This window comes from Schistocerca gregaria, chromosome 7 (genome assembly GCF_023897955.1).
Source record: "Schistocerca gregaria isolate iqSchGreg1 chromosome 7, iqSchGreg1.2, whole genome shotgun sequence".
Taxonomy (NCBI): Eukaryota; Metazoa; Arthropoda; class Insecta; order Orthoptera; family Acrididae; genus Schistocerca; species Schistocerca gregaria.
The window spans coordinates 284,264,533-284,286,624 of NC_064926.1; the positions used below are offsets into that span (position 1 = coordinate 284,264,533).

At 37.9% G+C, this 22,092-nt stretch overlaps 1 protein-coding gene across 1 annotated transcript in view; it reads right to left on the bottom strand.

Moving 5' to 3' along the window:
* Nucleotides 1-22,092, bottom strand: part of LOC126282116 (D-threo-3-hydroxyaspartate dehydratase-like) — a 118,546-nt gene that overhangs the window by 40,396 nt on the left and 56,058 nt on the right. The window contains exon 3 of the mRNA XM_049981583.1: nt 7,751-8,034. Within this exon, the coding sequence (XP_049837540.1) occupies nt 7,751-8,034 (284 nt within the window). The remainder of the gene's footprint in view (nt 1-7,750; nt 8,035-22,092) is intronic.

Here is a 22,092-nt window from a genome sequence, read left to right on the forward strand (position 1 = left end):
CCACATCAAACCTACTAACCACCTACAATACTTCCACTTCAACAGTTGACACCCATTCCATACAAAAATATTCCTTCCATACAGCCTAGCCACACACGGCCATTGTATCTATAGAGATGAGCAGTCCTCTAAATATACCAAGTGTCTTCTGAGGCCTTCACAGATCATAATTGCCCTCCCAACCTTGTTCAGAAACAGATCTCTTGAGCCATATCTCTCCTGTCATCTCCTACTCCTGCCTCCCAAGGTCCCACCAGCCACTGAGGAGAACCCCACTCATGACTCAGCACCATCCAGGAATGGAGTGACTGAATCACATTTTCCGCATAGGTTATGACACCTCTTCCCATGCCCTGAAATGTCCAACTCACTGTCCTTCCCACTCCTCCCACAGTGGTATTATGCCACCCACTGAAACTACACAATATCCTCTTCCATCCCTACACAACACCTGCTCCTAACCCCTTGCCTCATGGCTCATACCCCTGTAAAAGACCTGGTTGCAAGACCTGACCCATACATACTCTCATCAACACCTACTCCAGTCCAGTCACAAGCATCGCCTATCTCATCACAGACAGGACTACCTTGTGAAACCAGTCATGTGGTCTAGAAGCGAAGCTGCTGTGTTATACGTGAGCATGACAACCAGCAAGCTGACAAATTGTGGCCAAGAAACAGTTGGACCACCCAGTAACAAAGTACCCCATCCAACACAATGTTCTCTACTTTAATGATTGCTTCATAGCCTATACCATTTGGATCCTTCCTACCAACACCGGCTTTTCTGAACTGTGCAGGTGGGAACTCTGACTGTAATATATTCTACATTCTCATAACGCTCCTGGCCTCAATCTTCCTTAGTCATTGACCTTCACCTACCAAGACCCTTCCCTGTTCCCATTCCAGCTCCACACAACCCTCTATTCCACCAATGCACCCATAGGCTTTTTACTTCTCTTCTTTTCTGCCCTTCCCTCTCTGTCTAACCATCCAACTGCATCTCACTGTACTACCCTTTCTCTACCTCCTCCCTATTTGTTCCCACAAACAGCACTTTACTGTTCCCCAACCCTACCCTGCTACCCCTCCCCCATCCTACCCCAGCCTCCTCCTTACATCCACCATCCACACTGCTTCTCCCATCATGCCCAGCTGCTTGCAGGCAGCCAGAGATAGTGGCCATGTGTGTGAGAGTTACTTTTGCAAGAGAGAGAGAGAGACAGAGGGAGAGAGAGAGAGAGAGAGAGAGAGAGAGAGTTTTTTGTCTTATTCAGAAGAGGCCTTTTGGCTGAAAGCTTATGCTCATATGTTTCTACAAAACATAATAACGCTAGTCATTCACAGAATTTATACTTTCCAGAATAATTCTTATAAAATTATTGACTTTTGTCATGATACTGTCCCCTTCTCCTAGGATAAGCACCTATTCATTACTGGTGGGTTGACCTTATGAGCGCACTTCCTCGTTCCATTTTGATGGGTACGCCCCTAGTTATTTTAGGCCACAGGTCATCCTATCTCCACGTGGGTATGCCTGCCCTTTATGCTTAGTGAATGCTGGGTACACCCCCCTTATTCTTTCTGAGTAGGCCTCATGGTTCATTACCCTAGTATACATTTCTGTGTATAACAAATTAAGTATTTTCTGGTAAAGTATAAATCTATCTTAAGCTTCACATTTATTCATTAATACATTACTTACTCCCTAGACTCTTCCTCTACTTATCAGGTTCTATACAACCTTGGTCAAGAAATAGTCAGTCCACAGTTTGAAAGTAAATGCATAATATCTATGCAGTGTGTGCTCTCAGTGATTCACTCATGCTACAACTAAGTGTATTCTGTATGCAAGAATAAGCACACTGGTAACCAAGAAGCTCATCATTTTAACATATAATTACTTTTAAGTGACTTCAGTATGTAAAATAACTAAACATTCTTTCTGTACTGTGTTGCGATTGTCAAAAGTGTGTAATGTTATTGGCATCAAAAGTAGTTATTGTGGGATATGGTGAATCTAATTATAGATTGCCTTCACTGAAGTATTGCAGTGAATTTACATCAAATGAATTACTTAAGGACTGTGCTGAATGTGAATTATTTATTTTGTGTTAAGCATTGTGGGATAACTGTACTAATGATTTTTCGTAGTGTATAAAGTGGTCACTGTACTTAATAAGTGAACTTCAAAAGAATTAAGGTGTGAGTTAATGAAATCTAAATATTAGCATCATGCACAGTTTTGGATTAACATTGTTCCACACGTTTGTAGATTGCCAAGTTTGAGCTGATCCTGATTGGTGTGACCAATGAGGGACTACAAAATCTAGGTCAGTTCTATCGCGTGGTGGCACCACTTTATGGATTCTTATGTTGATGTGACCTCCTGTATCAGAAGAGCTTGGTGCACTTCTCCTATGACTCCTCTCATCAAATGTGTTATTTTGTCAGCTTCTATCATATTCAGATTCAGAATGTTGCAAAGGACCAAAATATCCTGTGTGCCATTCCGCCACTTCAGTTGTTCTTCTGCTAAGTAGACTTGCTCTTGATTGTCACCAAATGTTTTCTTCAGTTCAGACTCAAATTTGTTCCATCAATTGAGCTTCTCTTCATTGTTCTCAAACCACTGCTGTGCTGTGCCTTCCAACTAAAACCATATATTTGACAAACACATCATGTCATCCCACCTGTTGTATTTAGTGATACAGTCAAACCTTTTCAACTGTTCATCGGGTCCTGTCCAGCGTCTCTGGTAAACACTGTTGGGTACCTGATGTGCAGCTGACTTACTGTTGTTTAGGAATCAATCTGTCTATTGAAAATACAGATTTTAGGAATAATGCTTGTATGCCAGTTTCTGTCCGTGTAGGTGATAGGTTTCACATTGCCTATGTGTAGCCACAGTGATTTAGATGTATTGAAGTACCCAGCATCTTCATCAAACAATGTCATATCAAAATCAAAATCAAGTCTAAATCTGAAGGCAGGGTCATCAATGAAGAAAGAAACTTAGAACTGAAAGCACATTTATTACTGACACCAGCTAGCAGTCAGAACAGAATTGGCTTCCTGGACAGATAGAGCAGCTGTTTATACAAACATTGAATATACCAGAATATACAAATGTAATGAACATAAATACTAAATAACAAATAACTACTGGTGGTCAGGTTTGAACTCGTAATCCACAGCATGCCAGCCAACAACACTAACCACTACACTAAAATATGTATGCCACAGCTCTCTCTCTCTCTCTCTCTCTCTCTCTCTCTCTCTCTCTCTCTCTCTCACACACACACACACACACACACACACACACACACACACACACACACACACACACACACACACACACAAAAGACAAATAATAGGATTATTTCCATTCCATCATACTGAGGATAGTCAATAACAGATTTTATTATAAGGTCACTGTGAAGCTAAGGTAACATACAAAAAGATAGCAAGGCAGTTATCTTCCTTTGTTTTGTTCTTGGTCAGAGTGGAAAAATGTGAAATCTGATCACAGTGAAACCACTATTTCAAGTTTTCATGTGGTCCTGACTTAAAAAATGCAAAATTGAGGAAAATGCATATTCGAGGGAAATGTTAAAACCCCAAAATATGAGCAAAAACACATACAACTGACATATATGATTAAAAATCGCAGTCCCCTCCAATACTTTATATAAAATCTGTCTAACTGAAGGAAATTAAATATACAGTACAATGTTTATACATTAATCTGTTGTAAAAGAAGCCAAAAGACATTGATTCTTACTTTCTCTTTCTGTTTTTGCAAGTAGTTTCACTTAATCTGTAGTCATTAATTTCATCAGTTCTTAAAAAATCATAGATGTGTAACAGCAAGTAAAAACTCATCAAAAAACTGAAATTGGTATCTGGGTAATCGAGCTGTTTTCCAACATGGTATGACACAAATTATACATTCAAAACAGAGGTTTTCAAGAGGGCATCCTATGTGCTCACCCAAAAAAAGCAAAAATTGATGAACATGCTGAATTAAACTAAAAACATCACAGCAGCTAAGTGGTTACACTATAAGAATAAACTCAGACATCTGCTTAATGACATTCTTTGTCACCATTGCTGTTAATTGTTTAATGCTTTTCTTATGAGTCACACCTCATATGCTCACCACCATCAAAGTATTAATTTAGGCTTGATGAGAAAAACAGAGATGTGAAAAATGAGTTTTCTTCCCCAGCCGACATCACAAGCTTATTAGAAGTCAGCTGAGTGAATTTCTGTACACTGTGTAAAACATAAATTTGAAAGAAAGCTCAGGTGATACAGTTTCACTTCCTGCCCTCTATCACTGCTGCCAATCTTTATGCTCTACAGTGTGTGGTGTGTTCTGTGCAGAGTATATACATGGGTTGTGTATGTAGTTGTTGCAACTGTACCATCTCAGATTTGAACACAAAAGTCTTTAAAATGTGCTATCCCAGAACCCTTGCTCTATTTTCATGTGGAATCTCTGTGATAATACATCGTCTGAATGAAAAGTAAATTTTCAGCACTTCACAAAATGCTTTCACCCCTACCTGCACTCCTGTCACTCTGAAGGACCATTCCCCCTCTTTACACATCCATTAGGCAAGCTCATTTTACATGTGTTAGTGTGGTGTGGTGTGGTGGCTGTGCTGGCTATTGAATTAATTAACAAGTTGCCAGCCAATAAGAGTTCATTAGCCTGAAATGGGCAATGTTTCTTTGAGTATGACTGAGCATATTCTTGGAGACTAAGAGACTGAATTTAAAAGGTTGATGATTGATAATTTTGCTGAATACAGTACATCAGAAATACATGCAAAAAGATGAAAGTGAGTTATCAGTGGTACAAGAAAAAGCGGTGTGTGGGACCCATACTAGCTTGGTCCAGAACACTTCGCATTGACTGTCTTGAAACTTCCTGGCAGATTAAAACTGTGTACCGGACTGAGACTCGAACTCGGGACCATTGCCTTTCGCGGGCAAGTGCTCTACCACCTGAGCTACCCAAGCATGATTCACGCCCCATCCTCACAGCTTTAGTTCTGGCAGTACCTCATCTCCTACCTTCCAAACGTTAGAGAAGCTCTCCTGGGAACCTTGCAGAACTAACACTCCTGAAAGAAAGGATATTGCGGAGACATGGCTTAGCCATCGCCTGAGGGATGTTTCCAGAATGAGATTTTTACTCTGCAGCAGAGTGTGCGCTGATATGAAACTTCCTGGCAGATTAAAACTGTGTACCGGACCAAGTCTCGAACTCGTGACCTTTGCCTTTTGCAGGCAAGTGCTCTATCACTTTTCAGTAGTGCTAGTTCTGCAAGGTTCGCAGAAGAGCTTCTGTAAAGCTTGGAATGTAGGAGATGAGGTACTGGCAGAACTAAAGCTGTGAGGATGAGGCGTTGAGTTGTGTTTGGATAGATCAGATGGCAGAGCACTTGCCCACAAAAGGCAAAGGTCCTGAGTTCGAGTCTCAGTCTGGCACAAAATCTCATTCTGGGGTTGACTGTCTTGTTTTTCCATTAACACTGCAACCTAGCAGTAGTTGTATCATAATGACATTAAATGTTATAAGTTGTGTGGGCAACACCGATCATAGATTACATCAGCATTTCCTCTCTCACATCTCCCATCTTCACAATGGCCTAAAATATTCCCTTAACGTCACTACCACCTGTAGTGTGAGCAATTTGTCTTTTGTCCTCCTTGTAACTCGTTCAGTCACATCAAATGTCAATAGCAAGAAAACAGAATGAAGTCAAGCAAGACATAGAGTAAAAACTTAGAACTTACGTAAACCTTATTATGAAGAAATGTAAAATTGGGGAATTTTCAGCATTAATCTTATGGATTTTGCACTGGGCTATGTATTTACGGTGTAGAATCATGAAAAACATAAAATTGGAGAATGTGAAATCGAAGTTTAAATGTGTTGTGTATTTAGTGCCTAACAGACAATGCTGGAAAACAAATGAAGCAACCAGAAAAGGATAAGAAAATGAAAAGAAAATTCACAGTTAGGGAAATGTTGTTTCAGTTATTACAATATCAAGTCAAAATTACAAAGAACTTGGTAGAATGAGCACACCATTCAGTACAACATTGCACTCCTTCTAGCCTGGATGCAAGCACTGATTCGGTTGTGAAGGATATTCTTAAGCAATCGTATCTTCTTCTGAGACAAGCTGTCTCACAACTGTTGTACCTGATCTTGATACCTGGATCTGACAATGGGACAGAGCTGACATCTGAGCTGGTCTCTCACATGTTCAACTGGGGACAGACCTGGAGATTTGGTGACACATAGGCATCTTAACATCATGCCAACAGTTCATAGAGACACATGCCATACATGGACAAGCATTGACCTACTGAAGAATGGCTGCACAGTACTGTCACATGAGAGTTAACACCTGAGGATGCAGAATATCCATGATATACCTTTGTGCCAAGAGAGTTCCCTCAGTCACTACCAGCTGTGACCTGAAGTCATACCTGATGTTTACCCACACTATGACATTAGGAGTAACACCCCTGTGCCTCTCCAAACCATTAGATGAATGGAACCTTGCCCCAGGTTGCCTCCATACTCACCAACAATGGTCATTTAGAGTAGTGCAGAACCATGACTCATCACTGAACACAATGCAGTGCCATTCATCAGTAGCTACAGCACCACTACAAACACAGCCATTTGTGTCATGCTGCAGCCTACATTTGGGACAGTAATTCCCCAATCCACTGATGCTAGTCTCCAAACAATGGTGGGGAATAACACAGAATTTTGCAGGGAGTCCATTATTTGTTTTTGGGAGGTAGGCACAGGTTTGAAGGTGTTAAGACAAGCTTCCTGCACAATGCAGCAGTTCTCCCTTCTGTTGGTCAGATGTGGTCTACCAGAACCTTGACAATGAGTTTGCCAGCCTTCACTTTTCTTTATAGTACAACATTATGCCACTGTCACAAATGAATGCCTCACAAACATTGATATTGTATGATTTGACCAGCAGGAAATATGTAGGCCCTTGGTTATGATCAGATGCTGATAATGCCGTCTCAAATGGGTATATGGCATATCTTTTCTCCTCACAGTGATGATTCAACATCAGATGTGCTGATAACAGCACATATATGCCTTACCAGGCCTGGTAACAACACTAAACATGAACAGAGCTAATGCCCTCTGATGGCCATTATATCTGCCACAGAGAAGTGCAATATAATGATTAACATACCAGTCGATAGTGTGTATGTGAGTGTAGTTACACTGTCATCTGAACATATCTAGTGTGTGATTCACTTTTTTGTCGGACAATGTATTAGGCCTAAATCTGTTAAAGAAACAAAAATGTCTTCTGTTGAGTCATTTTTCTTCTTTTACCAGTTAGTAAATGAAGGATATGGGCCTATAAAACTGTAAATATGGCAAAATATTGACTTATTTGTTTTAAACAAGCGGGTTGTTCCTCGTGACATATAGAAACCACTTACAATTATGTCAGCCTTTGTAATGAGTCACTGCAATATTTTCAGACTTAGTATGTTTCATTCCCAATAGTCTTAAAAACCATAGTTTCTTTGCTGGCTGACATCTGTAGCAAAGGAAATAAATTAATATGGTGATTTAAAAAGGTTCATCATTGAATTAACCAAGTACTAATAGTGACAGATTATTTTAAAATTTTGTAACATTGAGATACAGTACTGTTATAAATACAGGACACACACATACCTCTTGCACATCCAGTATCAACCTTGATGAAAACTGACCATGAAGCTTTGCCAGCAGGTATTGGTGATTTGGCCAATGCTGTTGCAGAATCAACATTGTCGACCAGCAAGTGAAAGGTAGAGATACGATCTGCTAGTGACTTGGCACGACCAATGTTGAAAGGTGCAAGAGGGATTGCCAGTAGAATATCATCCCAACCACAGTCTGCGAAGAATTCTGCCTCTCTGAATGTTGAGACAGTGATACATTTTTTCTGACCACCAGTCTCGAGCAGTGCTGCTTCTCTGTGAAAACACATCATTAACAGTGCAATTGTAGTCTGAATAAACAATGCAGCAGTTTTTGGGTGTACATATATATGAGAATCATAAATGGAAAATTCATATTTTGGATCTTCTAAAGTGACTAGGTTCAGCAACTTTTTCAATCAGAATAATTGCCAATTTGAGGATATATAAATTAGTAAGCTAACATACTTTGCATACTTTCATTCTCTGATGTCATACAGAAAAATATTTTGGGGTAACTCAACACTTACACAAAAAAGTATTCACTGCTCAAAATAAAGTGATTAGAATAATGTATGGGGTTCATAGTCGCACATCTCGTAGGCATTTTTTTGAAAGACTGGGAATTCTTACAACAGTCTCACAGTACATTTACTCACAAATGAAATTTGTTCTCAACTACATGGACCAGTTTAAAAAGAACAGCGACATTAATGATTATAATACCAGAAAAAAGAAAGACTTACACTATCCTTTACTCAACCTATCTTTGGCACAGAAAGGGGTAAAATATGCTGCTATAAAAAGTTTTGACAAATTACCAGATGAAATAAAATGTCTGACAGATAGTAGTAATAGCTTAAAAAATGAATTGAAATCATATCTCATTGACAACTCCTTCTATACCATAGATGAATTCTTGAATAGGAATAAATAAATCTATAAATATAGTATATGCATGTTGTGCCATTTAAGGGAATGGGGTAAATAATAGAAATATTAATCTTTAACATTGCACTGTAACATATATATATATTAAAATATCTTGTTTCATGTGTGCTTTTCTTGTGTTCTTGGCACATCCCACATCGTAACAGCTACCGTACCGTGTGATTGATCAATGGAACATGCAACAAACCAACTAACTTACTAACTAACTGTAAATGTAATAAAATACTATAGTGTTCAGATCATTGTAATTTTACTTTCTTGTAATATGGATCCATAGCTTCTATGAATATTTTGCATTATAACATCTTGCCTTCAGCATTAGAACTTTGTTTTACATTTGCAATTTCAATATAAAGCCATTTTCAAGTCTAAGATTTTGAGATACATGTTTATGTTGATAACAACATATATAATGACATTGTTATGTCTCTTAGAGTAAACTTATACATCAACATCTTATATAATAATAATAAAATAATGTTGTGTTGTGGTCTTCAGTCCAGAGACTGGTTTGATGCACCTCTCCATGCTGCTCTATCCTGTGCAAGCTCCTTCATCTCCCAGTACCTACTGCAGCCTACATCCTTCTGAATCTGCTTAGTGTATTAATCTCTTGGTCTCCCTCTACGATTTTTACCCTCCATGCTGCCCTCCAGTGCTAAATTGGTGATCCCTTGATGCCTCAGAACATGTCCTACCAACCGATCCCTTCTTCTAGTCAAGTTGTGCCACAAACTCATCTTCTCCCCAATTCAATTCAATACCTCCTCATTAGTTATGTGATCTACCCATCTAATCTTCAGCATTCTTCTGTAGCACCACATTTCGAAAGCTTCTATTCTCTTCTTGTCTAAACTATTTATCATCCATGTTTCACTTCCATACATGGCTACACTGCATACAAATACTTTCAGAAACGACTTCCTGACACTTAAATCAATACGCGATGTTAACAAATTTCTCTTCTTCAGAAACGCTTTCCTTGCCATTGTCAATCTACATTTTATATCCTGTCTACTTCAACCATCAACAGTTATTTTGCTCCCCAAATAGAAAAACTCCTTTGCTACTTTAAGTGTCTCATTTCCTAATCTAATTCCCTTAGCATCACCTGACTTAATTCGACTACATTCCATTATCCTTGTTTTGCTTTTGTTGATGTTCATCTTATACCCTCCTTTCAAGATACTGTCCATTCCATTCAACTGCTCTTCCAAATCCTTTGCTGTCTCTCAAAGAATTACAATGTCATCGGTGAACCACAAAGTTTTTATTTTTCTCCATGAATTTTAATACCAACACTGAACTTTTCTTTCGTTTCCTTTACTGCTTGCTCAATATACAGATTGAATAGCATCGGGGAGAGGCTACAACCCTGTCTCACTCCCTTCCCAACCACTGCTTCCCTTTCATGTCCCTCGACTCTTATAACTGCCATCTGCTTTCTGTACAAATTGTCATTAGCCTTTCGCTCCCTGTATTTTACCCCTGCCACCTTCGGAATTTGAAAGAGAGTATTCCAATCAACATTGTCAAAAGCTTTCTCTAAGTCTACAAATGCTAGAAATGTAGGTTTGCCTTTACTTAATGTTTCTTCTAAGATAAGTCGTAGGGTCAGTATTGTATCACGTGTTCCATCATTTCTACAGAATCTAAACTGATCTTCCCCGAGGTTGGCTTCTACCAGTTTTTCCATTCGTCTGTAAAGAATTTGGGTTAGTATTTTGCAGCTGTGACTTATTAAACTGATAGTTCGGTAATTTTCACATCTGCCTACACCTGCTTTCTTTGGGATTGGAATTATTATATTCTTCTTGAAGTCTGAGGGAATTTCTCCTGTCTCATATACCTTGCTCACCAGATGGTAGAGTTTTGTCAGGACTGGCTCTCCCAAGGCTGTCAGTAGTTCTAATGGAATGTTGTTTACTCCGAGGCCTTGTTTCGACTTAGGTCTTTCAGTGCTCTGTCAAACTCTTCACGCAGTATCATATCTCCCATTTCATCTTCATCTACCTCCTCTTCCATTTCCATAATATTGTCCTCAAGAACATTGCCCCTGTATAGACCCTCTATATACTCCTTCCACCTTTCTGCTTTCCCTTCTTTGCTTCGAACTGGGTTTCCATCTGAGCTCTTGATATTCATGCAAGTGTTTCTCTTTTCTCCAAAGATCTCTTTAATTTCCCTGTAGGCAGTAATTATCTTACCCCTCATGAGATAAGCTCCTACATCCTTACATTTGTCCTCTAGCCATCCCTGCTTAGCTATTTTGCACTTCCTGTCGATCTCATTTTTGAGACGTTTGTATTCGTTTTTGCTGCATTTTTGTATTTTCTCCTTTCATCAATTAATTTAAGTATCTCTTCTGTTACCCAAGGATTTCTACTAGCCCTCTTCTTTTTACCTACTTGTCCTCAGCTGCCTTCACTATTTCATTCCTCAAAGCTACCCATTCTTCTTCTACTGTACTTCTTTCCACCATTCCTGTCAATTGTTCCCTTATGCTCTCCTTGAAACTCTGTACAACCTCTGGTTTAGTCAGTTTATCCAGGTCCCATCTCCTTAAATTCCCACCTTTTTGCACATTCTTCAGTTTTAATCTACTGTTCATAACCAATAGATTGTGGTCAGAGTCCACATCTGCCCCTGGAAATGTCTTACAATTTAAAATCTGGTTCCTAAATCTCTGTGTTACCATTATATAATCTATCTGAAACCTTTTAGAATCTCCAGGGTTCTTCCATGTATACAACCTGCTTTCATGATTCTTGAACCAAGTGTTAGCTATGATTAAGTTATGCTCTGTGCAACATTCTACCAGGAGGCTTCCTCTTTCATTTCTTAGCCCCAATCCATATTCCCCTACTACGTTTCCCTCTCTCCCTTTTCCTACTCTCGAATTCCTGTCACCCATGACTATTAAATTTTCGTCTCCCTTCACTACCTGAATAATTTCTTTTACCTCATCATACATTTAATTAATTTCTTCATCATCTGCAGAGCTAGTTGACATATAAATTTGTACTACTGTAGTAGGCGTGGGCTTCGTGTCTATCTTGGCCACAATAATGTGTTCACTATGCTGTTTGTAGTAGCTTACCTGCACTCTTATTTTTTATTCATTATTAAACCTACTCCTGCATTACCCCTATTTGATTTTGTATTTATAACCCTGTATTCACCTGACCAAAAGTCTTGTTCCTCCTGCCACCGAACTTCACTAATTCCCACTATATCTAACTTTAACCTATCCATTTCCCTTTTTAAATTTTCTAACCTACCTGCCCAATTAAGGGATCTGACATTCCACACTTCGATCCACAGAACACCAGTTTTCTTTCTCCTGATAACAATGTCCTCTTGAGTAGTCCCCGCCCGGAGATCCGAATGGGGGACTATTTTACCTCCGGAATATTTTACCCAAGAGGACGCCATCATCATTTAATCATACAGTATAGCTGCATGCCCTCGGGAAAAGTCACGGCTGTAGTTTCCCTTGCTTTCAGCCGTTCGCAGTACCAAAACTGCAAGGCTGTTTTGATTAGTGTTACAGAGCCAGATCAGTCAATCATCCAGACTGTTGCCCCTGCAACTAGTGAAAAGGCTGCTGCCCCTCTTCAGGAACCACATGTTTGTCTGGCCTCTCAACAGATACCCCTCCGTTGTGGTTGCACCTATGGTACGGCAATCTGTATCATTGAGGCATGCAAGCCTCTCCACCAATGGCAAGGTCCATAGTTCATGGGAGGGGATATAAAATAATAATAACAATAATAAAAATGATCTCTGTATATAAAAAGCACTGTCCTGAGTGACTCATCATTGCCCAGTCCAAACCACTTAGGATAAAACCCTGAAATTTGGAGAAGGTGCGGATCTTACACTGTAGTGATTTTTCAAAATTCAAGCCCTAAGGGGGTGAAATAGGGGACGATGGATTATTTTTAAATATGTTGCTATTAATGCAGTTTTGAAGCTTGGCCTATGAAAATTGTTATTTGGTTTCTTGGTCACAAAAAGAGAAATATATGTTTCAGTATTTTTGGAAATTTAATGCGATGATGGTGAAATAGCATGGGGAAGGTTTTTTTGAAAATTTATCATTATTAGAGAACTACAAAAGTATTTTTAAAGCTACGTCTATGAACATTGGTATTTGACTTCTTGCTTACAAATAAAAAAAAATGTGTGTTTTAGTGTTTTTGGAAATTGAACCGCTATGGGTGTAAAATAAGGGATGAGATTTTTATAACTATTTTTATTATGAAAGCATATTTAAAGCTAATGAAAATTTAAATTTGGCTTCTCAGCTAGAAACTAAAAAAAAAGTGTTTCACAGTTTTTTGGAAATTTAAGCCCTATGGAGGTGAAACAAGATATGAAAGTTTTTATGCAAATATTTCACTGTGCAAGCATTTTTGAAGCTAAATCTTTTAAAATTGGTGTTTGGCTTTTTGGTCAGAGACAAAAAACTACATGTTTCACTGTTTTTGGAAATTCAACCCCTAAGTGGGTGAAATAGGGTCAGACTGATTCAGTAACTCATCATCACCCAGCCCAAACCGCAGAGAACAGAAACTTGAAGCTTGCAGTGGGTGTGGATCTTATACTGTAGGCATCCTTCAAAAAGAGTTTGTCCAAAATTCCACTCCTAAGGAGGTGAAACAGGAGATGAAAAGCCTTTTTGAAAGTATGTTGCTATTAGGGGAATTTTGAAGCTAGAACTATGAAAACTGGTATGTGGTTTCTCAATCAGAAAGTAAAAAATACTTTTTTTACACTTTTGGAAATTCAACTACTATGGGTAAAATAGTGGCCGAAAGCTTTTTGAAAAAAAAAAAAGAATACTAAAGATCTTTAGGATTTTAAGACTACATCAATGACAATTGGTATTTGACTTACTGGTTAAAAATAAAAGTAAAAAACAAAAATGTTTCAGTGTTCTGCAAACTCAACACATAAGGGAATGCAATAGGGAATGAAAATTTTTAAGATAATATTTTGTTACATTAAAAAAATTTTAAAGTTAAATTTGTGGAAACTGGTATTTCTGTTCTTGGTTACATATAAAGAAATATTTGTTAGAGGATGAAAGTTGTTATGGAAATATCTCCACATTAACATAAAAGGCATGATTAATCAGGATCTTTGGACTCCAGCTACCAGAATCGCTTTTCAGACAGAAGTACATTCAGAAAAGACCATTCCTATATGGCCATAATTAGCATGAAAAGCTTAGAAGGTGTTGCAATTTGTGAACAAAACAAAAATTCGAGTAAATAAAAACAAAAAAAATCTCTGCTGGCCATATAGTCTATGAGAGCAAAACAGCAGTTGCTACACTAGTAATAAATATAACAATAAATCTTATATATACAACACCATTGTTACCTTCACCTTACATAAACCTATATGTCAAAATCTTATGCTTGTAAATGGCTTAATGCCAAAATGTCAACCATAAAATAAAACTGTAACAGATGAGAGCAAGAATACGTCATTAAAAAAACTAATTTCAACTTCAGAGCTAGTAAGTTTTAACAACAGATTCATATATAAAAAAATTCTTGTTTTGAAGATATGTCATCTGACATTCACTAACTGCTAAATGTTGGAAAATGTCACAGCAACAGACATTTCTGTAGGAGAAAAGGAACTTTCACTGTGTGGTCTGTTGCCAGATTTTAATTTCTGTGTGTGTGACAGAGAATTGCAAATCTAATCATGTACACACCCATTGATGGTGTGTACATGAAGGAAGTTATATTGACATTCACTCTTTTGTCAGACAATGTATAAGATCTGTTTCTGGTCAATCAACAAAAATGTCTTTTGCTGTACCATTTTTCTTCTTTTATCAATTGCTAAAGCAGGAGTGACACAAGTTGCTGAAAATCAGGTGCACCTGTTTCAAGAGATGAGCAGTCTATCTCTTAGGTGACAGATGTTAAAATTTTACTTAGAACTTGTAATAAAACAGGTCAGTGGCCCTATTTTCACCATGAACCTAAATACAAGATACATACAAACAATTGGAGTGCTTGATATGTTCAAATACTCAACGTACCAGATCACTCAAAACATAGACATTTTTTCTGGAATTACAAAAATATTTGGTTGCATTCTTTTTTAAGTAAACAAACCATAAAACATTATTTGTATTCTATTATAAGAATTTAAATTCATAAAATATGTCAAATTTATAGTATATATTTTCCTTTTCAATTTTGTAAAGACATTAATAACTATTATTATTATTTCCATAATTCATTGTAGCTAACATCTTGAAAGCATTTCTAAAATAAATAATCAATCATATATACATTTATCTGAATGTAAAAAACAATATCTTGGAAGCTCACTGTGCTGTAACTTTTTAAAATTCTTGTCATCTTGCTCTTGGGATGGGACACAGGCTCTAAAATGTGGAAAATTCAGCAATTAACAATAGCATGAGAATGCAGAATCCAATGGAAACCACTACATTAAAGACTCATAATTTATATCTACAAGACATGTGGCCTGTAATCGTAAAAGGGTCAACGATCTCACCATTGGTAAAAGTTTCCAGACTAGTCCCCCATTCAGATATCAGGGAGGGGGCTATAGGGAAATAGCTAGTAACCAATGAATGGATAACATTATATAACTCGGGGCATGGAATGGCAGTAATTTGAATGCGGTAGGGAATTTAGAAAATCTGAAAATGGAAATGCTAAGGCTCAGTCTAGATGTATAGGAGGTCAGCAAAGTTAAATGGAAAGAAGATAAGGATCTATAATCAGACGACTATAGGGTAATATTACCAGCAGCACAAAATGATTCGTCGGCAGTAGGATTTGTTATGAATTAGAAGATAGGACAGAGTGTGAGTTACTATGAATGTTTCTGTGACAGGGTTGTTCTCATTGCGATAGACATCAAACCAACACCAACAACAATGGTTCAGGTATACATGCTGCAAGGATGTAGTCTCTATTATGTTAAAGGGGCAGGCGGGGTTGTGGAGGGGGGGGGGGGGGGTGAGGTCCAATTGAAGAGGACCTTAGAAAGGCTGGTGTTTTTCATTTTATTCTGAAAACATGTTTATTTATTTATTAATTTTATGCAAACAAATTTGTTTCGGGAGGCATTTGTAAAAATAGATCTTCAGCTCTGAAATTAAGCAAAAAACTGTTTTTCTTAAACAAGTGTAGCAAACACTTTCAACAGTGTGTGTGTGTGTGTGTGTGTGTGTGTGTGTGTGTGTGTGTGTGTGTATGTGTTTGGCTGGTGCTTATATAGCCACATCAGAGTCATGCTCTGTTGCATCTACACTGCAGCAGTGTCCTCCACCCAAATGCGAAATTTCATAAGTCTTTATTTGGCACTATGATACTTAAAATTGGAATACAAAGTATCATTTCTTTGCTAACAAAACAAAGTTTAGTCTGCTAATATAAGTTTCTGTACTGCAGAGCAAAACAATCTTAATGTTGGGTTGAATATTTTATAAAGTTGAATGGATTCAAATCTCTTTTGACCATACTTATCTTTCTCCTACTACAATCTTGTATTTAAACTTACGATTTATCTGAAACCAAGTCAGAACCCCTTCAGCACAAAGCATCCCAAGTTCCTCAGTTTAGACTCAAATCTTATTACAGTATCTTTCATGTCATTAAAATTCTTCAGTTTCTTTAGGTCATCAATAACTTTCTTTTATAATAATAATAATTATTATTATTATTATTTCAACAGTCAACCTGAAACTATAGCACCACATTTTTTTCATAAAATAAAACAAATTAAACCAATACCATGAGCTACAGTTTTGGGATCTTAATACTGATTCAAGCTTTAATTTCACCTAGACTTGTAAAGTATGTGACTTGTGGTGTATTTGGTAACAACATCGCCATGTTCACATTTCCATATTTGCAGCATGCATATCTGAAAGATACAAATGCTACACTAATCCCTTACCCTTATGTTGGAGCTTACTTACCTGAATCAGAGTCATGCTGTGTTTCATCTACACTGCAGCAACAGCCTCAAATGGAAGCTTTTTGATCACCTCTTATATCTTTCAGTTTCACTACATGGCAGCTAGGTCATGTGTAATTTCATTTAAGATGTCAGCAACACGGACAATGCACTCAAACACTGAGCACTCAGCATGCTCTATTTGTGATGCCATAACACAAAAAAATCACATTGGGGACTCTTTCCAAGCATGCACAGCAATATCTATCATGTCAGATATTCTGAATGTGCATTTGAACATAGACCATTAAATGGAAGAATGCAACCTATGTGATATGAGGCACTCTCTCTTCAGTACAGGATCACGAGATGCTGTATTTGGCTTTCAGTTGAAGTCGATACGTACATATGCCATTGTTAAGCACCAGCAAACTGAGGCTCTCTAAAAAAACTCACTGTTAATTATATGATTTGTTGTAGTAAAATGATGAGAAACATCATATCTGTGGCCAAAGAATTATTGTAGCTTGCATATTATGGAAGCAGACCATTTCAAAACAATGGCAGGTTGAGAATCCGTCAGAACTACATTGTTCTTGGTACAGTTTGTTATAGTTAAATGTCAGTTAATAACATATCAACAATTCAAGCTTTCATGAGATGTTAAGATGCAAAGTATGGTCATAGCTTGTTCATGTTCAGTGTAGTGTAAAGAGTAGAGTAGCAGAATTAAAACATAACAGGTGCTGTGTTGCTGGTTGATCCAATTTTTATCCAACCTTTACATTTTCAAATAGACTCTGATACTTTCTCATTTGCTTAATGAAAGTATATTCTATATTTGATGCAGAAATGTAAGTGCACTCTTTCTGAGGAGTGAGTTTGTTCTATTGGCAACATCTATAAGACAGCTTGCGCTGCTTGTAATAACATATTTTGCTCTTTCTTGTTTCAAGATTTTTATTTCACATGTTGTGAAGATTCTGCTACTGACTAGGAACTGTACTCAAATAGGAATGTGCTTAGGGTTTTACTAAAAAGTGAAAATGATGAAATCATTTTTATCTTATGTGTAGAACTATTGCAAATCTGTATTGCACTGTTTTTAATAATGTGTTCATAAGATGATGTCCTTACTGACTGGACTTGGTACTTTCGTTTTTTCCTCATAAAATATTCACAGAGCTTGAAGTTTTTATTCATGCATGCTAAAGAACAACATGAGTAGCATATGGACAAGGGAGGAAATGTTCATTTTAATAGAGCCAATGAAGGAGTTTTATGCCTGTCCATTTCATAAACTGTGTGTCTTGTGAGTCAGATGCAGCCAACAACTGGTGATAGAGTGCGCTGCAATCATGTATACCATCTTGAGGCACAAGTACTGTATGGACAAATTACATTGTTTCTGAGCGTTTGGCAGCATATTGAACTTGGCACAATAAATGTTCACATTCAAAGGCGTAGTCCATGTGCCGGTGCCTTTAGGTTATAAGGGGCTTTGGATCCTATGGGCCCCTCCCTTTGGCTACATTCTTGCAGGTCGATGTCACAAGTGCAAGATGAAAAGATAGAGAAAGTATATGAAGATACTGAACAGATAACTCAGTACATAATGGAAGATGAAAACCTGATAGTCATGAGGGACTGGAATATGGCTGTAGGGGAAGGAGAAGAAGAAAATGTCACAGGAGAATATGGGCTTGGTAGTAGGAATGAGAGCGGAGAATGACTAATTGAGTCCTGCACTAAATTTCAGATGGTAATAGTGAACACACTGTTCGAGAATCACAAGATGAGCACTTATAGTTGAAAAAGGCTGGGAGATACAAGAAGATTTCAGTTAGATTCCAAAATCAGATATTGGATTGTAAGGCATACCCAGGGGCAGATATAGACTCAGATCACAATTTAGTAATGATGAAGAGCAGGCTGAAGTTTAAGAGACTAGTCAGGAAGAATCAGTGCACACAGAAGTGGCATACAGAAGTACTAAGGAATGAAGGATGAACTGAGTCCTACATAAACTTAAAAAAAGTATTTGAACTGGGTGGGCAGTTGGCAGCACAAGAAGCTATGTTTGCATACTACAGTGCAATGAATAACCACAGCTTTAACTAAATGGATTCAATGAATTGCTCTATAGTGGTGGGTAAAAAACTTTTCAACCTAAATTAACATGTGAACACACAAAATGTGATGCAATCATTTAAAGGTGTTATTGCACCCCAAGCAGCTCAGCAAGTTTTCATTAACTGAATAGTACTCAGTTTGTTTCTATCATAGTTAATACATTGAATCATCTTCATCTAAAATTTATTCCTCTCCTTGCAGGTATTTTATGAGTGACTAAAATTCAGAAATAACATGGCATGCATCTGGAATTTGACTGAAATCAGAAAGTGATCACATGACATACCTCCATTGGGCTGAAATTAGGTACCGGTCAAGTGATGTCCCTTGCTCACTATAAGGTGTAATCTTTGTCTTACCCACTAAATTTATGAAATCCTTTTTAAGGATTCAATCATTGCTGAATATTTGTGATGAGCAAGACTATAAATATGATGGCTGCTCATTTCATTTGTAGCAATTTAAGCTGTATTCTTAGGTTCCTGAATCATAAATCATGACATATGTTGAAATAAACAGGCAAATATTTGTGACATGCAAGAATGCAATTGTCACTGCTACTTGTTTCACTCACAGCAATTTAAGCTGTACTCTTAGATATCTGGCTAACCACACCCTTGGTAATTGTGACATATTCAGGAAAAATAGTCGAAAATTTATGATAGGAGGGAATATTGTTAGTTGTTTCACTCTCAGTAGTTTCATATTTTGTTTTTTAATCAGACTGAAGTCACGGAATGGAACAAACTCATTACTGAAAGAGCACACTCATATAAATAAATAATATTGAATATTGCAGATGATACTTCTGTTACAAGAATAAGAAAGTCCCAAAATGTGTTACAAACATGGAAAAAAGTGTGTACATTATAGGACATGAACCTACGTTCCTCTGTTCTACAATTGCACATGTCTAGCCATAGTGATCACTTACAATCATTTGCTTCATTACTGTCCACATTAAAATCTTCTTTGGATGTTTACAGCTGAAGTGACATTAACAATTTAATTATAGCAAATCATACATAGAGTGATGTGTTTGTGATAAATCTTCATTGCATCACTGTCTTGAAATGGCATACTGCTATAAAAGGCAAGTTATATCAGAACACAATGAATCCAATATGGCATCTCATAAGTGACAAGCAAGGGACATCACATGATCTGAATGTCTGCTGCACACCACAGCACTTCAGAATTTTAGTCATCATGGTATTTTTATCTTGAAAATGAATAATGAATGTGCTTGATCATCTGGAGAAACTTCAGATTTACTCCAGAATTATGTGCTGGAGATGTTAACAAAATATGAACATGAGGGGGAAAGGTGAAACTTCCTGGCAGATTAAAACTGTGTACTGGACTGAGACTCGAACTTGGGACCTTTGCCTTTTGCAGGCAGGTGCTCTACCATCTGAGCTACCCAAGCACGACTCATGCCCCATCCTCACAGCTTTACTTCTGCCAGTATCTCGTCTCCTACCTTCCAAACTTTACAGAAGCTCTCCTGCGAACCTTGCAGAACTAGCACTCCTGAAAGAAAGGATATTGTGGAGACATGGCTTAGCCACAGTCTGGGGGATGTTTCCAGAATGAGGTTTTCACTCTGCAGTGGAGTGTGTGCTGATATGAAACTTCCTGGCAGATTAAAACTGTGTGCCAGACCGAGACTCGAACTCGGGACCTTTGCCTTCCGCGGGCAAGTGCTCTACCATCTGAGCTACCCAAGCACGACTCACGCCCCGTCCTCACAGCTTTACTTCAGCCCGTATCTCATCTCCTACCTTCCAGACTTTACATAAGCTCTCCTGCGAACCTTGCAGAATTAGAACTCCTGAAAGATCATTACGATTTCTGCAGATAATACTAACAACAGTTTTGCCGGTGAGCAGGGGAAGAAACAACAATTTGTTCAATAAATTGCAACACAAGTTAGTGAATAATCTTCCAGGTATTGGCTCTCCTGCAGATTGGTGCACAATTCTTGTTCAGACTGCTTACTGATCAACTATTAATTAATTGTAAAAACTAGCATCTCCACATATGCACAGTAAGGGTTGAATCTCTCAAGTCATTCTGTAAGTTTACTAAAACTGAATTATAACCTGTACTAGGGCACAGCAGGACAAGAAGATTACTCTTGCTACCAGCGTTGGAAAGCATTATGGAGTTATTTCCTACATTGAAATCCTAATGAATTTCCCTCAATAAGTGTCTTGTTATACTTGTACAATTCCTTGAAAACACTCTGTCTATTGTTCTTCTGTAGTTTCTTGTCAGCCAGCTAAAAATATTTCTACACAACAAATATACTGTGAAGAAATCACAGTAGTGTAAGTGTATCAAAAAACAAACAAATTATTTTGGAAACTGCAATGTAGAAAGTATGAAGGATTTCTCCCGTCTTTTGTACATGATCAACAGAGAAAGCTGGAAGAAGAGGAGGGGAGGGGGGGGGGAGGGGGCGGGAATAACTGTAGAAGAATTTCATTGGTATGCTGACATCTTCAAAAGTAAAACGAGGGAAAAGGAATGTAGTCGAATTAAGTCGGGTGATGCTGAGGGAATTAGATTAGGAAATGAGACACTTAAAGTAGTAAAGGGGTTTTGCTATTTGGGGAACAAAATAACTGATGATGGTCGAAGTAGACAGGATATAAAATGTAGACTGACAACGGCAAGGAAAGCGTTTCTGAAGAAGAGAAATTTGTTAACATCGCGTATTGATTTAAGTGTCAGGAAGTCGTTTCTGAAAGTATTTGTATGGAGTGTAGTCATGTATGGAAGTGAAACATGGACAATAAATAGTTTGGACAAGAAGAGAATAGAAGCTTTCGAAACGTGGTGCTACAGAAGAATGTTGAAGATTAGGTGGGTAGATCATGTAACTAATGAGGAGGTATTGAATAGGATTGGGGAGAAGAGAAGTTTGTGGCACAACTTGACTAGAAGAAGGGATCGGTTGGTAGGACGTGTCCTGAGGCATCAAGGGATCTCAAGTTTAGCATTGGAGGCCAGCGTGGAGGGTAAAAATTGTAGAGGGAGACCAAGAGATGAATACACTAAGCAGATTCAGAAGAATGTAGATTGCACTAGGTACTGGGAGATGAAGGAGCTTGCACAAGATAGATTAGCGTGGAGAGCTGCATCAAACCAGTCTCAGGACTGAAGACCACAACAACAACAACAACAACAACAACAACAACAACAGCTGACATCTTCTGTGATTCTTGCCTTGAGTATACTAATGAATAGTGTTTATCAATACCCACACCTTTTAAAGCA